Source organism: Ornithodoros turicata, chromosome 4 (genome assembly GCF_037126465.1).
Source record: "Ornithodoros turicata isolate Travis chromosome 4, ASM3712646v1, whole genome shotgun sequence".
Taxonomy (NCBI): domain Eukaryota; kingdom Metazoa; phylum Arthropoda; class Arachnida; order Ixodida; family Argasidae; genus Ornithodoros; species Ornithodoros turicata.
In genome coordinates, this window is record NC_088204.1 from 47683418 (window position 1) to 47704495 (window position 21078).

The window sequence follows — 21078 nt, forward strand, 5'->3', positions numbered from 1 at the left end:
CTGGTCTTATATTAACACAATTTAACATTCATATTTGTTCACAGGTACAGACAGAAACATTGGTGTGACAGGGCTGGGGGCATACGTACACCACCACCATCATTGCTCTTTAGCTGACGCAATAAATTTTGAGTTTTCAAGTGCTTTGAGTGATATCAATATTATGTGACACTCTCGAGTATATGCCCACCCACGGAGATGATTAAATTAAAAAATGTAACTTCAAATGCGTCAGGTGCAAAGTGGATGGCGCAAAGCCTCCTGTTCTTTAGCTGGCTCTTTGTGAGTCCTGCGAATTCTGGCCGTCCAGCGTAGGCTATCCATGTTGCTTTTCTGTTCCAACAAAGTACTCAAAGTTAAGGAAGAAACCTGAAGGACGGCATGCATCTACACGCTGAAACGCAAAACAAACCGAAAGCACTTAGGGCTTACCTGTTGTCGTTTGGAAATCCAAAAAACGCATGGTAGCAGTTCAGATTAGAGTTGTTGCATCCCCGGGCCTTACAGTACAGGCCATGAGGCCGTCTTGGCGCATTCCCGGGCCGTTCTTTCATGGATGTAGCATAGACAGACAGGCGTTCGTTGACGACAGACAGACGCTGGGCGCCACGGACGCAAACCGAAACCAACCGAAACGAAACGAAACTGTCGGGACGCTTCACGCGACATGCGCGTTACCGTCAAGTTCATCTTTGAACTTCTCATAACCAATCAGAGCTGACGTGCACGCTCGACCAATGGAGATGCAGGGATTGCTCCGTGCGGAAGGATACGTGTTGTGATACAGATTTTGCGAGAGCTGTGGGGGGCTGGTGGGCTCATGTATCATGTTCCGGAGCGCTCTCACATTTCTTCGTTTTGTGGAGAAGTGCGCAAGAATAGAAATCATTCGGACACCAAGTGATGACAACGGGACTTGGCTAACTTTTATTTTGCGTTCCACGCTCTGATGGTTCGCTGTATGTTTTTGATGCACCACTGAAATCACGAAACCAGTTTTGCCCAACTTCAACAAAAATCACTCCTGACATTCGGCACTACTCGACTCCTCGTCTTTTTTGTTTGTCTCCTTCTCTTCTTCGTTTGTGGGCTGCACACACTGCACCACATTATTTAGGACAGGTCGTGTGCTGGTTGCGGGCGACGGACCGAAAAAGAAAAGTACGCGGGGATTTTCAGAAATGTGCAGCCTTGGCCACGTTGGCAGGGCATTTGCAAAGTCACGAAAAAAAAGGTCTGAGCTAGGGGGGGGGGGGGGGGCAAGTGCCCTCTCGCTCAGTCTTTTTTTATTGTATTCGTTGCCTTGCCAAAGCAAGAAGGAACCGGTCCTGCTCTTAACGTTGATGTCTGCATGGGCGCCATTAAGGGGGCAAGGGGGGGGGGGGAAGTGCCTCCCCTTAACGGCGCCATTGCAGACATCAATGTAGAAGCAGGGCCGTTTCCTTCTGTCTTGGGCATGACGTATCAAGCGCTATACCACCAAGAATATGTATATGAATATCATGTAGATCCAGATTCCATCCTCGCCGCCAGTGTTACATGGACGTCCAGTGTCTTACTTACAGAGTCTTACAGACATATACATAAGGTAGTGTGTACCGGCAGCTAGTTCGAAGGAGACTAGGCCTTAGCGTTCTCTGTCAATAGAGTACGGGAAAACAAAGTTCACTTGACAGCGTCCGGCCTCGAGTGTTTCGGGCAGGTGTGCGTAGTCTCGAATAACCGCTCACATGATCTGTTGCTATGCGGCGTACGCAGCATACTGTTACTGCTTACTGCTTAAACACAGAACAAGAAATTCAAAAATGCACATCGTCTCATTTTGCCTCAACCCTCGGGGCAAGACGAGACATTGCGTGGGGCAAGATGAGACACCTGTGGTAATGAATTATACAAATTAGTTTTTGCAATCCAAGCAGTCAAAGTAAAGCCCGCGGGCCCCTATACACAACCCCCTTGAGCCCACCCCCCACATGCTATGCAATGAAACCACACAGAACTCGGTGCTATTTTGCTCCACCGTCCTTTGCAACCAAGGCACCGCCAGTCTGTTGTGTCGCTGGTCGCTCGCTTTTGCGTGCGCTTCTGGTTTGTTAGAAATATCCTAGGAAACGGGAAAGTATGCTGGAAAATCCTAGGCAATATGCAAAAAAGAAATATATGAGGAACAAGCATAAAACCACCTATTTGACTTATCCGTTTCTAAATTACATTAAATTTAAATATCATTAATTTTACATTACATTAAATTGTCGCATCTTGTCCCGTGCATATCATCGGGTGAATTCATTTTTCTGTTCAACAAAGCCAAAAGTTCCCATATTTTGCATGCATCTAGATTAATGAATAAAAAAATAGAATGTGCAGTTACATTGTGAAATGCTGCTGCACAGATGACAAGAAAAAGGACTACAGAAAATCGCGTTTTTCTGGCAGGTCTTTACATTCCAGGCGGAAGTAACTGATTTTTTTTTAAATCTTCAACGCATACACCAATCCGAACAATTCTCACGTGCAGTTAAGTGGACGTGCAGAGCCACCTATGAGTAAAGTTTCAAGCGCATGGAGCAACACGTCTCTCAGACAGGTGGCGTCGAGCAAAAAATGTAGCGTCTTGCCCCGTGTCTCATCTTGCCCCACCTTACCATACACGGGGTGCTACCCAATAAACGTTCACCCATGCCAGCTTACCGTGCTCCTGCCAATACGCAATGCAAGTGGAACATTGTGTCGTCTACATATAAAGCTCTGAAGACGTCTGAAGGACGTTTAATCCTGGTATATTTCAAAGGGATTGAGCATCGCAGTGCAAAGCTATGATGCAATGCGTACGAATCCCGTGTTCAAAACATTCAAGATGACGGTGGAGCGAAGTGCAGTTGAGACATTGCTCCCAGCCGTCTCTGTGTTGTCCTTTCTCTGAGTTTGGCAATTTGCACAAGGCATCCAACATCCGGCAGCAGACAAACTATTCTACAAAACTGGCATAAACACTGCGGTCAAAGCGAAAGCGGTGAATGAACGATGGCCATCTCTCGCCGCTGCTCATCGAAGTACGTTGTAGGCTGAATGTGAAACCAAAACTAGGGCGCCTCGCAATCTGCTGGCGCACGAAAAACGCCAAAGGGAATTTTGGAAGTTTTCTCAACCTTCGAGCGGCTGAAAAAAGCGTTTTTTCATGGGTATTTCCTTTTCTTTTTGTTCTTCTGTCTTTGCGTTTCTAGATGCGCGAACTCCTCGGCTCACGGTTTTCTCCTACACAGGCAGGTTTCTACGTGTGGCCAAAATCCCAAAATCCCGTGTTGCTTCACGATCATAGTCTGAAACGTGAAACGTATTTTGCGTGAACATTCAGCGTCGCGGATCAATCGCGGATCAATCAGCGATCAGTCGCGGATCAATCGTCGCGGATCGCCGCACAAAACCAAGCCAAATGCAGCCGGTAAACACGGCAGCGCCGTAACACAAAGTGCAGCGAAAGTGACCGCCATCTCCTTTTATGAACATCAATGTTAGCTACAATGCGGTGTTGAAGTCTTCTGCGCTTAAAATAAGTTCAGCAACGTTATTTCGACGTCGCGCAAAAAGTTCAAAAGATATGCACTTTCAGTTGCGTTGAACTTTATTTGACTGACAGTACTGCGCCGTCAGATGGGCCACGTAGCGCTCCCAATCGCTGCCTTTCTCCCGATATCAACACAATCCCGCCTTGATGTCTTTGAGCCTGAAGTAATTTCAGAACGTTATTTTGACGTCACGCCAAAAGTTCAAAAAACACATTTTCAGCCGCTTTTGAACTTGGGTTGATTGACAGCCGCGCTCCGTCACGTAGGCAACGTAGGGCGTCCATCATTCAGCCGTTTTACCATTAATACCATTCGAAAGCGTGGAAGGTCGAGTGGTTATAGGCTAGTTGGTAGAAGGAAACCAATGACTGATCAGCGCGGTAGGAAAACAGAGACGAAGGTAGAGGACAGACGAGAGCAATCCGCGTCAGAATGTACTCGTCTGTCCTCTATCTTCGTCAGTGTTACCCTACTGCGCTACACTGTCAATTATGGCATAACACTTCATAGAGTGATGAGGTTATTCCTTATTTCACGAGTGATGGCTCTGGGAGGCACATTATGAACTTCTTGAAGCAATTTAAGGCAGGTTTGACAGTGCAAGCAGAACGTTTTCTTATTTTCTGAAAGAAAACGTCATTCAGACAACAAATCAAAGAAAAGTGAATTTTCCCTCACACAGACACATCATGTTTATCAGTTTACTCTTTCATATACGTACCGAGCGCATTATTTTAGATGAAAAAATGCATTACCAAGGCGAGAGATCGGGACAGGTGGTAGTCTGCACTACGGAACGTGGCCAGAAAATATTCGTAGAATTAAAGCGGAAGTTAAATGAAAGTGACATTTAACTTGGGTCGAAACCCTGCTTCATCCGTGAAGTCACCATGCAAAATATTTTTGCTCCGCGGTGTATTGTCACTTCACAATAACATTTACAAAAGACAGTCGAAGAAAGCAGTCGCGGACGAGAGACACGAGCCCCGCGTAACGTTGAAACTGCTCAGTGCACTTTTTCTTTGTTCTCGGCTCACGCGCCGCTTATACATGCTTAATAAACATATCCCCCCCCCCCCCGCCAGGCTCAAACAATGTGGATCTGCCGTTCTACAGCGCTTGGCCAAGGTTGCTTTTGCGTGATTCTGCTACTGTTAACATTGCAAGAGATCGTACAAGGAAAATATTACCATGGTAGTAATTCTATACGTGAGAAACCTATAGCTGATGGGAAACCAGTAGCTGCTCTCCCAGCAATCCAGGCACGGTTATTTTATAAAATTCAGAGCATCTAGAAAACCCTACCTATAATCAAATTCCATTGATTTCAAGGAAGAATAAAAGTTTGGGCGTATGAGCCCCCTTTCCTCCGCCATCCGCCTTCACCCCATCCTCTTAACTGTGCCCCCCTGCCGCCACGACCCCCCCACACCATGCCCTACACCCTACACCACAGTACCACCGCCAGCCTGGCGCCCGGCCACAGGAGAAATCTGCGCAGAAGCCATCATTTTTTTTTTTTTTTTCATCAGGCGCAGAAGAGAGAATCACGTGATGCTCTAGCCCGTTGCGCCGTTGCAGCGGTTAATTTCAAACTGTTCCAGACGCCGCTAGAGGATGGTGTGGAGGTCTCGATGGTCTTGGAGGAGTGCGGTAATTTCCAGCGCGACCAGCTCCAGAACAGGTTGAAGTTTGTGAAGCTTTAAATGAGTTTTCCTTGTAGGTAACGGATGCACCACATGCGGCCACAGTCTATACATATAAATGGCCGTGGTGTCTTTGTTTATTAGCGTTTGTTTGAGACTCTATTGTTCTTCCAGTCGATTCAGCCCACCGAGTTCATGAAAATGGAAACGATCCCTGGTATGCTTGTAGGCACATTAGCGTCGTACTTTTAATTTGTGGTCGATTCACTGTAGTTTTCATCTTACAAGTTCTTTTAGGACTCGGAAAGTGTCTCTTTTAGCAAGCTTGGAATCATTTAACGTCTAATGCGCTGCAGGTAAGAATGCTACGTAAATCGGAAAATTCTCTAACGTTGATATGTCTGTATCATGTCTGTGTTATTTTTCTCAGTATGCTTCGACAGCGGAACTTCTACTTGGCCGGTGAGTTCAAGAGATTGGAAAACACGAAGGAACAATGAAATCGGCAGGGTGTTCATAAGGCGACAAGGGACCAGAGGCTACAGTTGGGTCACTAGCAGGCAGGACACGAGCTAATTATACTGGTGAGTAATATTGATGACCCTTCTTATTTACATAAAGTGGCGATATTGTGACCGTGATCGGACGCTGTGTGGTTTGCAAACATAAATAACCACAAAGTGGTCTTGACACAGGCATGAGCAGCTCATCAGGTGGCACTTCACGATTTTTTACAGATGCAACGTCCAAGTGCCTACGTGTGTAGATGGTGGTGGTGGTGGTGATGGTGAAAGGGCTTGCCGTTGTCGGCCTCACGTATGTGGGCAACGTGTGCAGATAAGCAGAGGACCCAGCACACCACAAGCCAATAGTGCAGAAGATAAACACGAGGGCTATAGCAAATTCAAGTCAACGCCTATGCCATATGTATTTTGGGTAATAAAGTGATTCTATTCCCCACTTTCCTACAAAATTATTTTTATACTAGGCTTGGGATGTCTACAGGGACATTCAAAGTGTTAAGGGGATATACTAAAATAGATGTAAAATTACACTCAACGTGTAATTTTTATCGTAATGACAGCGTTGGAGAACAACAACAACAACATATATATTGTGATGATGAAGTGGGGAGGTTTTCCACTCTAGGAGTGGAACGCTACCCCATAGCTAGGGGTCTAATATGAGTGGTGACAATGATGAGTGATGACGATGAGTGATGACGGGAATGATCGAAGTGGCGATGACGATGCTGGACGTGATCGTGGTGGTGGGAGTGTCCGAGGGCGCTGCTGGGGTCATAGTGAGTCCTTTAGGCCTGTCGCCTCAAAGAAGTCGACCACGTGACGTAAGGCCGCCCTGGAGTCGGCCGCGGTGTCCCAAGGGCCGAGGATGGTCGACAAGTTGAAGGGGCGGCAGCCAAGGGTGGCAAGCTGCGACTGCAGTGTACGCCTCTCGTTGACATAGGTCCGGCAGCAGAGGAGTATGTGCTCAACGTTGGCAAGTACGCCACACTCGTTGCACATAGGGCTAGCCTCACAGCCTAGCTGGTATCGATAGGACAGAGTGAAGGGACATTCAGACGTAGCCTGTGGATGAGTGACTTCAGAGGACGAGGAAGCTTTGCAGGCAGTCGGTATGACAGCGTTGGGTTTACATTCCCCAAAGAGGACATAGTTGGAATGTCGTGTTGCCACTGCAGGGTAGACCAGGAATCGGACAAATGCCTGAGGAGGGATCTTCTGTCTCCTCTCGAGAGTATAATGGGCATAGAAGGTCGTTGTTGGTGTGCAGCGGCAGCGTCGGCCTCGTGGTTCCCAGTTATTCCGCAATGCCCTGGAACCCACTGAAAGGCAACGTAGTGGGAGCGATCTTGTAGGGACTTCAGGGCGCACAGGATGTCTATCACCACTGAGGCAAGGGGACCGCGGATGCCCATGTTTTTAATGCACAGGAGAGCTGCTTTGGAGTCTGTGTAAATTACCCAGTGCCGCGGTTCACAGTCTTCCGCATATGTCAAAAATAACAAGATAGCATAAAGTTCAGCGGATGTCGATGAGGTACGGTGAGATAGACGACACCCACGTGTAACAGACTGTGATGGAATGGCAAAGGCTGAAGATGAAGTGTCCCTGGTCGACGATCCATCCGTGTATACAGCGGTACTGTTGCGGTATTGAGCCTCGACGAAGTCAAGGGTAAGTTGCCTAAGAATAAAATCAGGATAGTTCTTTTTGTTGTTCTTGAGACCGGGGATGGAGACAGTGACAGACGGCGATGGCAACGTCCATGGAGGCACTTTGGGTGCCGTCTGGTCGACTATGAATTTGGGGATATGAGGTCTGAATGATGTCACAGCAGCATGAACCGTCGCGTTCCGTCTAGCGTGAAGCTTGCGAATCAGAGTGTGACGGTTATGATGGGCACGTAGACGCAGATAGTGGCGTGCAGTTTCCCGAGTACGGAGAACCTCAATGGGGATGTCCCTGGCCTCAGCCACTACTAGACGGGTTTCAGCGCCTCGTGGGACCCCAAGACATACCCGAAGGCTGCGCGCTAGCATGGCTCGAATCCTTTGAATCAGTGTCTGAGGAAGTCCGTGTAGGACGGGAAGGCTGTACATCACTGAGCCACGAACCTGGACATTGTGCAGCATGAGGAGATCCTTCTCGTCTCGCCCCCATCTCATACCTGCGAAGTGACGAATCACGTTGACCCAGCGTTGGACTTTCTGTTCAATGACGTCTATGTGGCGCTTCCACGACAAATTCCATGATAGAGTCACGCCTAGGAACTTGTGATGTGTCACCTGCTCCAGTGGGCTTCCACCAATATACAGGCGATATCTATGCATGTCTTTGCGCGTGAGGGCTACAACTGCGCTTTTCTCTACGGATATCTCCATTCCTGCCTGGAGTAAGTAGAGGCGTATTGCATCTAACGTGCGCTGAAGACGCTGACGGAGTGCTGGACGGGAAGTGCCTGTAGTCCAAACACAGATGTCATCGGCAAACAGGGACAAGTTGACTTTCCGCTGAATGCAGGTTCCAATGCCCGCCATAACGGCATTAAAGAGGAGCGGACTTAGGACGCTTCCTTGTGGTACCCCCTGAGAGATGGGGAATTGCTCTGTGTCGCCTTGTCTTGTCCGGACGAAAATACCTCGTTGACTGAGGAAATCGGCTATCCAAAGCAACGTTGTACGTGAGAGCGCAGCGCTGTATAGAGCATGTAAGATTGATGGATGGCTAACGGTGTCGTATGCTCTCTTAACATCAAGAAATACCGCCGCCGAGATCTTCCTGCCTCGTCGTGCTTCTTCCACCGACGTGACCAAGTCGAGCACAGAGTCTATCGAACTGCGGTGCCGTCGAAACCCAGCTTGCTCTTGAGGGAAGGAGGCACGGCTTTCGAGCCACCACTCAATTCTACGCAAGACCATTCTTTCCATAACTTTCCCCAAGCAGCTGGTCAGAGTTACCGGGCGAAATGATGCCAATTGGGATGGGTGTTTTCCTGGTTTTAGCAACGGTACCACTTGGCCGACTTTCCACTGCCTAGGAACCTGTCCATGCCTCCACGAGTGATTGCAGATGTTCAGCAGGGCCTGAAGGGAAGTAGGGTCAAGGTTTCGAATCACTGTGTATGTAATGGCGTCCGGCTATGGAGAAGACTTCTTGCATGCAGCTGAAATGGCCGACGAAAGTTCTGCCACGGAGAAGTCCATATCCAAGGCAGGGACAGCTGCTGGGTTGGCATGCTCGAGAATAGATGTCACATGGGCTGTATGGGTTAGGTACTCCTCGGTGCTGGTTACATTGGCTCCCTTCGTAATGACACGGCAGAATTCCCTGGCCACCTCTTTCTCAGACGTAGATGTTAGGAGCGCAAGAGCTCCAAGTGGGTTCCGAACTGGAGGGTTCTCCTTTAAACTTCTTGCGACTCTCCATATCCGAGCAGGGCTCTCAAAAGGTGATAAGGAGCAACAGAAGTGCCGCCACCGTTGACGGTCAAGGTTTCAGAGTTCTTTCTGGACAAGCCTACTCGTGCGTCTTGCTTCCTGTATATCAGAAAGATCTCCTGTCCGTCGAGCTTTACGTTCAGCGCGCCTTCGGACAGCACGTAGTTGCTCCACACGAGGGTTAGACCCTAAGTGACCAGAACACACGTTGACTGTTTTAGAGGACGAGGCAAGGGCATCGGCAATGACATTCTCTAGCTGATCCACAGAAAGCAAAGGGTGGGGCCTATCTCCACATGCTGTACGAAACGAACGCCAGTCTGTTAATTTCGCCGTTCTACATCCCGCTCTCGTTGAATATCCATCATACGTGATGTATATGGGCACGTGGTCGCTTCCCCTGCCATCAAGGTCCGTGTACCAATGGAGCTTCCTATAGATATCTCTTGAGCAGAAGGAGACGTCCAGAACGTCCGTAGTGAAGGACCTTCGCAAAAACGTGTGTGATCCATCATTCAGGATGCAGAGATCCATGCTCTCGATCAGCTCCATCCATATTTTCCCTCGACGATCAGTTTTGGTGCTCCCCCATGCAGAGTGGTGAGCGTTAATATCACCGACCACTAGATAAGGAGACTCTAAATTGTCCAGCACAGCCTTCAGATCGGTCTTTGACACCTTAGCTGACGGCGGCACGTATAAGTTCACCACAGTGACGACAGTTTTACCCAAGCGAATTCTACACCGGATACAGTCTAGACCAGCCACTTTCGGCGTTGGAAGGGCAGCTGCATTGAAATCGCGTCGAACAAGCAGAACCGTCCTTGAGAAATATGTATCTTCTTGCGTGACCAACCTATAACCGCTGAGTCTGAAGTCCTTCTCAACATAAGCTTCACTAATAGCCAACATGGGAATTCGATGCCGAAGTAGAAATTCTTTAAGATCTGGCAGCTTGTTGCGCAGACTGCGCGCGTTCCACTGCATTAAGACAGCGTTCCTATAGATTTGCTCCATGACCGAGGAAAAGGCTGTCAATCTCTAGAAGAGCCTTGACTTCGGGCAACCGCGCAGCCTCAGGGCAACAAGCAACAATGGCCTTCATAGCAGCAAGAACTAAGGGGATGATGACACAGGAGTCATTCGAAGACTGGGGGAGTGCCATTTCAGCCGTCGAGGCGCTGCTGGCAGAGTCTCGTCGGTCTTCCTTGGACCTCGCACTGCGGCCGCGAAAGTTGCACGGAGAGGAGTGGTAGCATTAGGGATGTCATGATGGCTATCTAGGAGCCGCACATGCCTACTCGGTTGAGGCTGAAATGCTTGTAGTTTGGGGGTTTTGGCTGTTGGTTTTGAGACCTGCTGAAGTGCCCTTTGGGATCTCGCAGTAGTTTGTGGTCGACCATCGCTTTTGGCCGCCTGGAGACCTAAAGTTGAACCTCCGTCCGTTTGTGCACTACGTCGTGCCTTCCTGATCCCAGGGAAAGGGGAAGGGGTGTTGGTCAAAACACGAGCCTGAAAGCGCCTTGTAGCTGCCCTCTTCCGGGGACATAAAGAATGCGATGCAGCATGCGGTCCCTCGCAGTTTGCACAAGCGGTTGGCGCCGCGCTGTACATTCCTTGAGCGTGTGCGGCTGAGAGCAGAACTTGCACCGTAGTGGCCATCGACAGCTTTGAGCAAGATGACCGAACCTCTGGCAGTGATAGCATTGCACTGGACCTTCCACATACTCACGCACCTTATGCGTTGAGAAGCCAAACTTAACTTCCTCAGGTATCCTTCTGTTGGACTTGAAGGTCAATATGACATTTCGAAGGGGGATGTACTGGTCCGACCCATCTTCATGAGAGACATGCCGCACTTGACGCCAAGCGGCTATGACGCCATCCTCTCCCAAATACGAGGTGAGTTCCTCGTCGGTATACTCCAGTGGGACGTCATAGATTTTCCCCATGTTATTAACGTATGAGGAGGGGATGGTGACAGTAACTGCCACCCCAGCCACTTCACTAAGGGTCATCAGATTAGACACTGCCCCTTCGGTCTGGACGAAGATGCACATGGAGCCATCAGCGTTGACACGATGACGAAGAATTGATTCCTGGGCCGCAGAGCGAATAGTCTTCGCTACCACGTTGGGATTGACTTTCCAAAACGACTTTCCAGGGTCAACTGGCTTGAACAATACAGGGATGCCTTGAGGCCTATTTTTCTTGTAAGTCACCAGCGTGAAAGGGTCCCCCATATCTTGGTCCAGTGATTCATCACAATTCATTGGATCACTGGTCTGACTTTCGTCATACACTTCTGTGCCTGATGTTGGGTCCTCGGCCAGAGAAGGCTGTTGAAGCGACAGAAGTGTCCGTTCGCAAGGGGCGGAGTTCGACCGGTTTCTCCGTACCGGGGAGCGACTACGGCCTCGGGGAACCGCGTCGTGCGTTCCGGGGAGACCGGAACGACCACCATCACCATTCTTGGCCATCGGCCTGAAGGTGAGGGGTTATTTCGGGTTTAAGATAGCTAGGTTACCTTAGGGCTAACGAAGAGCAGAACAATCCACGCCCGTGCTGCACAGGTGCGTCACGAGCGTTGGAGAAACGTTGTAAAGCGCTGTTTATTTTATGCTCTCATGTCGTACAATCTGGTATGTTGTATTCACATATAAACATCATTTCATATACATTAAATTTACGTTGATCGACACTTGTTAAATTAACGTGCGTTCGAGCGGACATTTGACATCATGATTTCACGTTCGCTTTCATCGTCGATTCAACATTCATTTTGTTGATATCCAACGTATTTTCTACATCGAATTTACAATAGTGTGTTGACTGGGCTCATGCCTTTTCTGTATGTATTTCCTCCACCAGGGCACTTGCATTTCTTCCATATTACTGCTACGAGGTTTCAAAGGTGAACCGTATTAGCACGCGCTACTCATACAACGGTCTCACCACAACAGAGCGGCAGAGCCTAACTCGACTCGTGCGTCCCTCCGATTACAGAACCAAGTGGACCATGCTCCATTATTCATATTATAGGCTAGTGTTTCCCAAACTGTGAGTCTCAACCCCCCAGGGGGTCGTTACAGACCCAGTGGCCGAAACGGGCGTTTGTCCATTTCGTCTGTACCTCGATCGTTTTTATCCATGTTGCAGAAAGGGGCACCACATTATGTCCGTAGACCATGCTCTACCCACAATTCCGCGTCAGTAAGAAGCTCGTGGTAACAGACCCCAAGTCTAAGAAACAAGCTCATTTTAGTGAATAGGAACAATAATTCCTGCTGGCACGCATTTTGTCTCTTTTTGCGATAGTTTCTAGCCCAGCTTATTGACTCTGATTATATTACCTGCCAAATTAAATTGAGGCGCCAGTTTTGCGTATTAGTGTTCATGCACTGGAATAGAAAAGCTTGTGGCATTGTGGGGGGACGGGGGCGACGCGATGTCTTACACCTTTGATGGTCGCAGGGTAGCAGAGTTTGGGAATTACTGGTATAGGCAACAAGTAAGTGCTAAATCTTTTCACAGTAATGATGCCGAGATTAGGCACGGATAGTGTCAGAAGATAATGAGCCGCTATCGAACGGTCGTTCTCCTGTTTCAATCCACCCTTCATTGTGTCATGTGGTAACTCAAGCAAGGACACTTCAATAACATATTTGTCTCAATTACAAAGTTTGAAGACAAAGATGATACCTGTGATGTCGGTGTGTCGGTTGTGGCTGGCATCAAGCTGTGCCTGGATAATGTTCAGGCTCGGCGTGATGATGGCCGGAAGGGTGCGTGCTCGGAGTAGTGGGGGCTTTTTCCTGCAAGGGGCTCCCGTTGTCGACGTGGAGGATCGCTCGGACAAATTGCTGCATGGAAGGAGAAAACGATCGGTCAGTGCTATTGGAACTAAAACACATAGGGAATGTCACACTTGCGTTGTGTCACATGTCAATGTCACACACCTAGCTATCCTCAATGTACTCGCCATGTATACATGCCCATTTGATGTTTATGAGCGCCACATTCTCCATTATTATGTTCCTTGCTCCAAACCTCCTGAGTTCTCAGGCTGAAGTAACATATCAACTCCAGAAAGTAAAATGGGGCCATCTTAGCTTTGTGACATTATTATGGCAAATGTTGATGGCACAATGGGCGTATGGGGTTCCTGGACACATACATGCGGCAGTTAGGGGAGTCTACCGTCCAAAGTCTATGTAGCAATCGTCCACTGTAGGGCATATTTAGGCGAAGGTGGTGGCAAGCTTCCTGGGAAACCGGTAATTGTGAGCTCTGGGTAAACCTGGTGGAGAAGAAAGGACCGAGCCTATTCGGAAAAACCATTGTTGCTTAACCAGTTGACGACACAGGAGGCACAGCATGCACCTTGCATCAAACTCTCTGTAGTATATTTGACGGGGCAGAGCGTTTCTGATGTGCTCTGCTCGCTACAGCATCAGCTACTTCGTGCTCAAGTATGCCGCAATGGCCCGGTATCTACTGGTATATGATGTCATGCCAATCCTTCACCGCACTTTGATATACTTCCAGGACGTCACTTACGACAGGGGTCATACAGCTACAACTTATGGCAGACAGAGACTGGAAAGCAGCCTGGGAGTCGCTATTTATTACCTACCCACTTTGTCTGTGAGCGCATCGACACAGTGAGCCCTCGTTAATATGACCACCGCCGTTCCCGTTGATTTTGGTCATAAAGCGAATTGTCATACTAACGAGAAAGGCACCCTCCGGACAGACCGCTACGCAGAACAAAAGCATACGTTATGACGATTATTTTCTGAAAAAGTCCGTTACCAATGTCTACTTGGAGCAATTCTCAGTAATCAAGCTTTCGGAATGCACAATAGCACCATCAACTGCGCACTCGTTATAAATGTCCTGTTGCTCAAAGAATGACAGTGGAACCTTTAATGCTGGGCTTGCCTCCTACGCAGCAACGTATGGGGGCCCACTAAGCTCGCCATCAGGCACCACATCCGCAGCGTTATCGGGAAACCACTGGGCGGACGCAGGACAAGGTATATATAGACAGGTAACAAAACTCTCATAGGCCCCAGCGTCTTCAGAATGACACCATGACATAGATGGGGAGTAACGCGTTACAAAGTAGTGCGTTACCGGTAACGCGTTACATTCGAGTAGTGAAATACGGTAACGCATTACATTTGGGAGAAAAGTAATGAGTAACGTAACGTCATTACATTTTTATTAACTAACGCGTAACGGCGTTATGCGTTACTGCGTGTTCGGGAACATTGCTTCATCGTCTAAACTTGAAAGCTTGAGCGAGGAGCGTGCCTGCAGAATCCGGGAAAATCCCCGATTTTTTCTGTTCATCTTCAACAATCGACACCCACAAAGAACGCAAAAGGAGGGCTATTGACTTACCCTGGTTGAAATGTCACCTTTGTTTACAACCTCTGTTTTTCACTCCCTCTGGTGTTTTTCGGACGAATGTGGCACAACCGGCAGAGAAATAACCTCTACCCTCTGAACAAGTAACAAAGTACCACGTGATTGGTTGTTTGGATTTTTACAATGTGAGATAAGAGGTCACCGTCTCTATCAACCTTGAGAAGTAGCACTCACTGGTCATTAGGCGTCCTCTAAACCCTACGGGCGAAGCTCACAGACGAAAATTTTGAACATCAACTACTCAACTTCGGCGTTGCAATAAATCGTACGTGTAAGTTGTGTTCATGCGTGACCCTTGTTTGTGCCCAACATTGATTGTACTGATTTGCGGAATGCACTTATGTGACTCAACCAAAAATGGTACATGTTATAAGCAAAACCTCATGAAGTAATACAAAAGTAACGGCATTACTTATCAGAAGTAACGGCGTTAGTAACGCGTTACCTACTACCGCAACTGTAACGAATAACGTAATGCGTTACTTTTTGAAAAAGTAGTGAGTAACGGTAGTGCACTACAAAATAAAAGTAACTTCCCCACCTATTGCACCATGATAGCCATGACGATAGCCATTTCATATACACTCCTAAAAATGAACTTCACCACATAGCACTCTCCTAGCCGATTTGTTGAAAACGGGAGGCGGAGCCTATTTTGTGCCATTATGCACGGCACAGAATAGGCTCCGCCTCCTGTTTTCAACGAATCAGGGGCGAGAACGTTGTCAATCGGGATCATGGTTGGCGTGCACAGCGGGTTCGGCGCCCCATGCGGTTTGACAGGCGTATTTTTTCACGGTGCGTGGTGCACAGCGGGTTTGGCGTATGTGCTATACGAAGTGCTGGCAACATTCTCCACTCCTTCGTGTCCCGTCCTGAAATGGGTGTTTTTGTGTGATTTCCTTTGTAATTGATTAGAATTTGGTAAAGTGAACCCTCACGAGCGAAAGTTGTTCTACTTGGAGATGTCCTTCTGCAGCTTTTTCGTAAGAGCGGCCATTGCTAAAAAGGAAGTAGGATGCTGGACCGGGACTAGAAGTGACTTGCTGCACCGTGATTGGTTGCTATGGACGCAGGTGAACTGACTGCCGCGTGAAATGCAGCTTTTTCACATACGCGTTGTATCCTAGCTGCTCTCCAACGAACCATGCTCGGAGCGCGTCAAAACAAATCCACGTGGATAGCACAAAGGACGAAAACCGGTCCGGAGTGAACCGACAAGGTCGCGCCATTTGTGCGGTCTCCCCACTGGACCCCACTTCTGTCGTCCCCATAGTGCGCCATCTAGTGAAGATGGAGATAATCCTCTCCGGCGCCTCAAGGTCATACGCATGCGCATAGGTCATTGTGAAAAAGGTCCATATCGAACCTGCAGTGAATCGCGTGCTACGAACAGCTGTGACGTAAAAAATTTCGCGCTGGGCGTGAAAACTCAGCTTTTACGCTAGAAAAACGCACCACGCGGGCCGGCCTTAATGCGTAACGCTTCCGAGGGCTAAAATTGTTAGCTATACATGCTGTGTGCCGGGTTGACACAGCAATTCTGATAAGAACAAATGCCTAAGCTTCCACAAATCCCCTAAGGACGAGTGCCTTAGGAGTCTATAGGCTACGAAGATAAATAGAGCGGGACATAGTAACGAAAAGTTGAGGTTGCACGTGCTTCAAGGTATCTGGGAGTGACGGTGGATAGCTATAGGATAGTGTAACACGTTTAGAGCGGAATCCACTTCTATTACAGTGAACGAAAGGTCTCATCAGTTGTGCGACGGTAGGTTGCGGAAGACAAGTCTCGATGAGGAAGACGTCAAGCATTTTGATAGTTGAAACAAAAACAAGCGCTGTTATTAAAAACAGCGACGTGCTAAAAATATCCGAAAAGTAACCGATTCCTGTTGCTAGTGCCATTCTACTGGGTTTATTGCATGGCACTTGACATTGCGCCTGCCTAGAAAAGCCAGTTCTTGTCATAACGCTGCCAGTAGGAATACAGCTCACCAGCCTACCAACGCTTTCCCAAAAAGCACTCCTAAACTTTTTGGAAACTGTAGGACTTGGGTCCTCACTGTGAGGCGACTCATTATTATATTTCGCCATATTACTGCCAGCAATGGGGTAGAATATGGGGTAGAACCCCCTCCCTATAGGATGCTCGGTGCCCCCTTGAGGTCGACCGCTGTGAACATTACTGTCCGATAATGCAGTAATTAATAATACGGAATTCATCTATGTAAAAAAAAAAAAAAAACGGTTGAAATAAGTACTTGCTACATAGGCGCATAGACAGTCCACAAACTGTCAACAGCGACATCTATATACCTTGCCCACAGAAGGTACACATAAGGTAGTTCAAGAGATTGTAAAAATGGTGTCAATAGCAATTCCTGTTGACTTGATCAACAAGAAGTCAAAGTCAACACACTGTCAAGACAGGAAACAAGAAGTCCACAAGAGGTCTGCAGAAAGGAAAAATCAATTTTTATAATGGCTTACTCTCACACAACCATTATTTCGGGGCCATGTCCTCGCACTAAATGACCACGAGCATACATTTGAAAACTATATCGGCACATAGGGAAACCGACGTTGCATTTGCATCGACCTTCTATTTCCAATAATTAAACGAGACCTAATTAGTACATCCACTTCGGATGTAGAACATGTTGTCATCCCGTATAACTGCAAAAATATGATTTCTCCAAGAATAAAAAAATCAATCCATGGACACGTTATATGCATCGCACCTACTAGAAATTAACCAGTGGTTGCTGAAAATATACTGGTATTTGTGTCTTATGTGATGTATGGCCCACATTTTGTTTTTGACCAGCTATGCCAGTGTGAGAGCTCCTACGCCAGACTAGCTAATTCTTCCTCTTTGTCCTCCATGCGGTCACAATATGTTACGCTACAAGGAAGCTAGCTGGTACTAACAGATCCAAACAGGTGAATTAACATGAACACAATTACATAGCAGAGTGAATAACAACCACCTTTATTGACATAGTTTGCTTGGTCGATGGCAACTGAAGGTGGCATATTTCTTTCCTCGGATTTTTTTTTATTGGTTTGTTCCAGCTAAAAGCAGAAGCCATACACCGAGCAGCAGGGCATAATAAAACCCTCCATAAGCATCACTTTGCCTCTTTGGCTTTGGCAAGCATGGCTTTGACTCCACAAGCATGACTTTGACATAATTGCTTTGTGCCGTGATAAAAGGTACTATGACTGTGTTCGCAGTACCATTTAAAACGTTGGCACCTATAGGGCTAGATTGCAGCCCCCTATTGCGTGCAGATATTCTGATGCCTGCAGAGCTGTAAGCTTTTCTTCCGGGTGAACGAAAGCTTGAAGACTGCATACGTTGTGGCTCACTGTCGAAGAGATACGGTTGGAGAAGAAATTACTGGACATAAAGCACAGTGAGGCATGCTCCACCCAGGCCACAAGGAGATACATTAAAATTAGCCACCTTCTGTTAATGCAGCAAAAACACCTATTTCCACTAAAAGAAAGACAGTGGGCTTTTTTTCTGTTTTGGTTGAATGGCACACGAGATCGTTATAAATTGTTTCCAAAAGCTGTTACGTCGCATTCTGACATGATCTGAGCCAGTATGGTCAGCTGATGCTATAAGATCTACAGAAAACACATGTCAGCAGATTCTGAACATGCTATAGGAGAGGGTATGCCCTTGAAATGATGAGATTTGTTCACTTTCCAGATGGCTTCAGGTATGTGGAAACAATCACAAATGTTGACAAAGCTGTTATGAAGCAGCGACTGCAACTAATCTGTAGAACGGGGCAGAACAGTTGAATGCAAAATTTGTTCAAAGTGTGCTATAGCGTCATACAGATGGGATATGAATGAGCTGACGAAACATTCTTGCGTAAGAACAAATACACCTGTAGGTTCCCAAAATGGAAAAGTGTCGATTTTCGCAGGAGACAGCCACAAAGGCATCTTTTTTTTTTTTTTTTTGCTTCCTAGATGGCCTCAACTGACGAACAAGCTGCAGCACATTATGGTGACATTTTTTTTTTGTTTTTTAAAGAAAAATAAATCTGTAGATTTTCAATATGTTATAGGTGAGGACTAGTTATACAAATATGGGGAAGATTTCTTTTAGATGACCTATGTGTGAATATACTATCTGAAAAAAAGTAATTTTTTGCTAGTGCTTGATATTCTCAAACACTTGGTTAATCAATGAATATAGATCAGCTTGATATTTTTATGTGAAGCTAATCACAAGCAATCAGTTACAAGCGTAAATAATCTTCAACAATACTAATTTGCCGGAAATTTATCGTAAACTTTACCTAAAATGTGCTCCGTTCTTGAGTTCTCACTACGTCACCAGATTTATTCTCGTTCTACATGCCCTTTGGGATGGCATACCCGTGCTTCCCCTCTAACACCAGGCAAGGAAAGCGCACAAATGATGTGTATGTAGATGTCAGAAGGAAGCTTGTAAGGGACAACTTCATATTTCGGCACAGTTTAATGCGCCCCCATTGTTCAAGAAAACAAAATGATGATTTACAGTCGATATATGCATCGTCTAGAGAGTGCACACATTTTTTTTCTGTGATATTTAACAGAGTCAAGCTACATCTCTGGCTGGTTTTGGCTGGAATAGCCCAGATTGACAGTTACACAAGCAGATGTATGTCAGCATTGAAAATATAAAGGAAAAGAAGGCATTTTTAAATGCCTCGCTATGCCTCACTCAATTTACTACCTTTCGTAGCTTACACCTTGACAGGTGTTTTTTTTATCCTAAAGTGGTTTTATTGCCAAAATCCACGAGAATGACCGTCATCACATTAACAAGTTTCAACTGTATACCAAGTAATAACAAACATGTGCTTACTTTTTCTGCAATCAAGATGTGAATTACATCGTTGAGTTGCAGGCTTCAGTGAAAAATCACTGCTTGTGATGTCACTGCTAGTGACGCAACATGTGATTCCAGTGTCTTTCACCCACCCCATGTTATTTCATGAGCAGTTAACATCAGAATCAATGAGCTTGCATGGTGCACTTATGAAGGGTAATTTCATGTGTGCCGATAAACATACTGCAGTGCTAATTTAAAATGTAGTTTGTGGCTGTGGAGCACAGTCATATTCAGTATGCCATGTGAACTAGGGAAGCATTTTCTGCCATAAACATTAGATCAGCGAAGACCCAAAAAAATGTAAGCACTGTTTACGTGCATTTGACAACCTGCATTTTTATTACTGAGAGGCTCTCTTCGTAGCAAGCGGGAAAGTGTGCTGGAAATGCGGCACATGTTCATAAGATGTAGAACCAGAGACACAGAAAAAATTTGACAGCATATCATGATCTCAATTATGTCATTGTGTCCGTGTTTCTGTCTCCTGTTCTGCATTTGTTAATCTTTTTGTGTAGTTGCTGGATTTTAGCCTAAGAGCAGGGGTCAGCAATTCGAGAACTTCCGGAACATGCAAGGCATACATTTCCTCATTCTCCGCATTCCTCATTCAAATAACGTTGAAGAAGTAACCATGCGAAGAAACAATACAACAATGAAGCTGGCTTCAGTACACTACGATATTTCACATGTAACAATATACAGTATGCCTCAGTGTTTCCCAAACCATGTGTCAGGACCCCCATTGCGGCAGCGATAGCCCAAACGGAGCCCAAGAGAAAGCAGATGAAGTGTGCGCAATATGCCACAAAACCAAGGAAACTATCTCGCTACGACTGCATTATATTGAAGTTGTTTTAGAAAAATGCAAGTTCAGTTCAGCGCACAATCAGTCGGGAAACAAGCTAACTCGCATGCCCATCATTGTTGATGCACCCACGAATCCACAGGAAGACTGCCGAAGCTCTCCCACTCGTATCAAGTACCTGTAGCTTGAACTGCAAACAGTTTTGTGCACACTCCACAAAACGAGAACAGCTGATTGCTGATTTCATGGGCACGGCCATGCGAGCCGAGAAGGACACTTCAACAGAGGAGCAATTTTAGGTGAGTTCGAACGTGGCCAGCGCTAATCGTCGGTGCAACAATTTCCAGAGTGAACCGACCTCGATCAGCTCAGATAACGCTTTTTCATTCTTTTTCTTTTTAGCATTATTATTCCAATTCTAATTCCAATTCCAGCTCAACCACTCAGCGCGCTGACACTAGTGCAACGTAAAGTCAATAAATAGCTGGTATAAAAACAGCGGTTCAATTTCACAGCGTGTAGCAAAGGAACGGAGAAGTATCGCTTCCCTAAGGAGAAGAGTACTTGAAGTATATTCGTGTTTTGTGATTCCTTTTTCCTCTCTCTACGTTCCAGAAACAGACAGTTTCCGAGCCAAGACAATATAGCTGCGAGCGCAGTTGACATACAGAAGTATATACAGATCCCGTACCGTGAAGACCACCACCCCAAACGTGGTTGCCACGGTTTCGGTTTTGGCCCATTTGCATGTCAAAATT

General features: G+C 46.8%; 1 protein-coding gene across 1 annotated transcript in view; it reads right to left on the reverse strand.

The window, feature by feature from the left end:
* Nucleotides 1-21078, reverse strand: part of LOC135391500 (ankyrin repeat and fibronectin type-III domain-containing protein 1-like) — an 865331-nt gene that overhangs the window by 265346 nt on the left and 578907 nt on the right. Inside the window, exon 3 of the mRNA XM_064621768.1 lies at nt 12876-13036. Coding sequence (XP_064477838.1) covers nt 12876-13036 — 161 coding nt within the window. The remainder of the gene's footprint in view (nt 1-12875; nt 13037-21078) is intronic.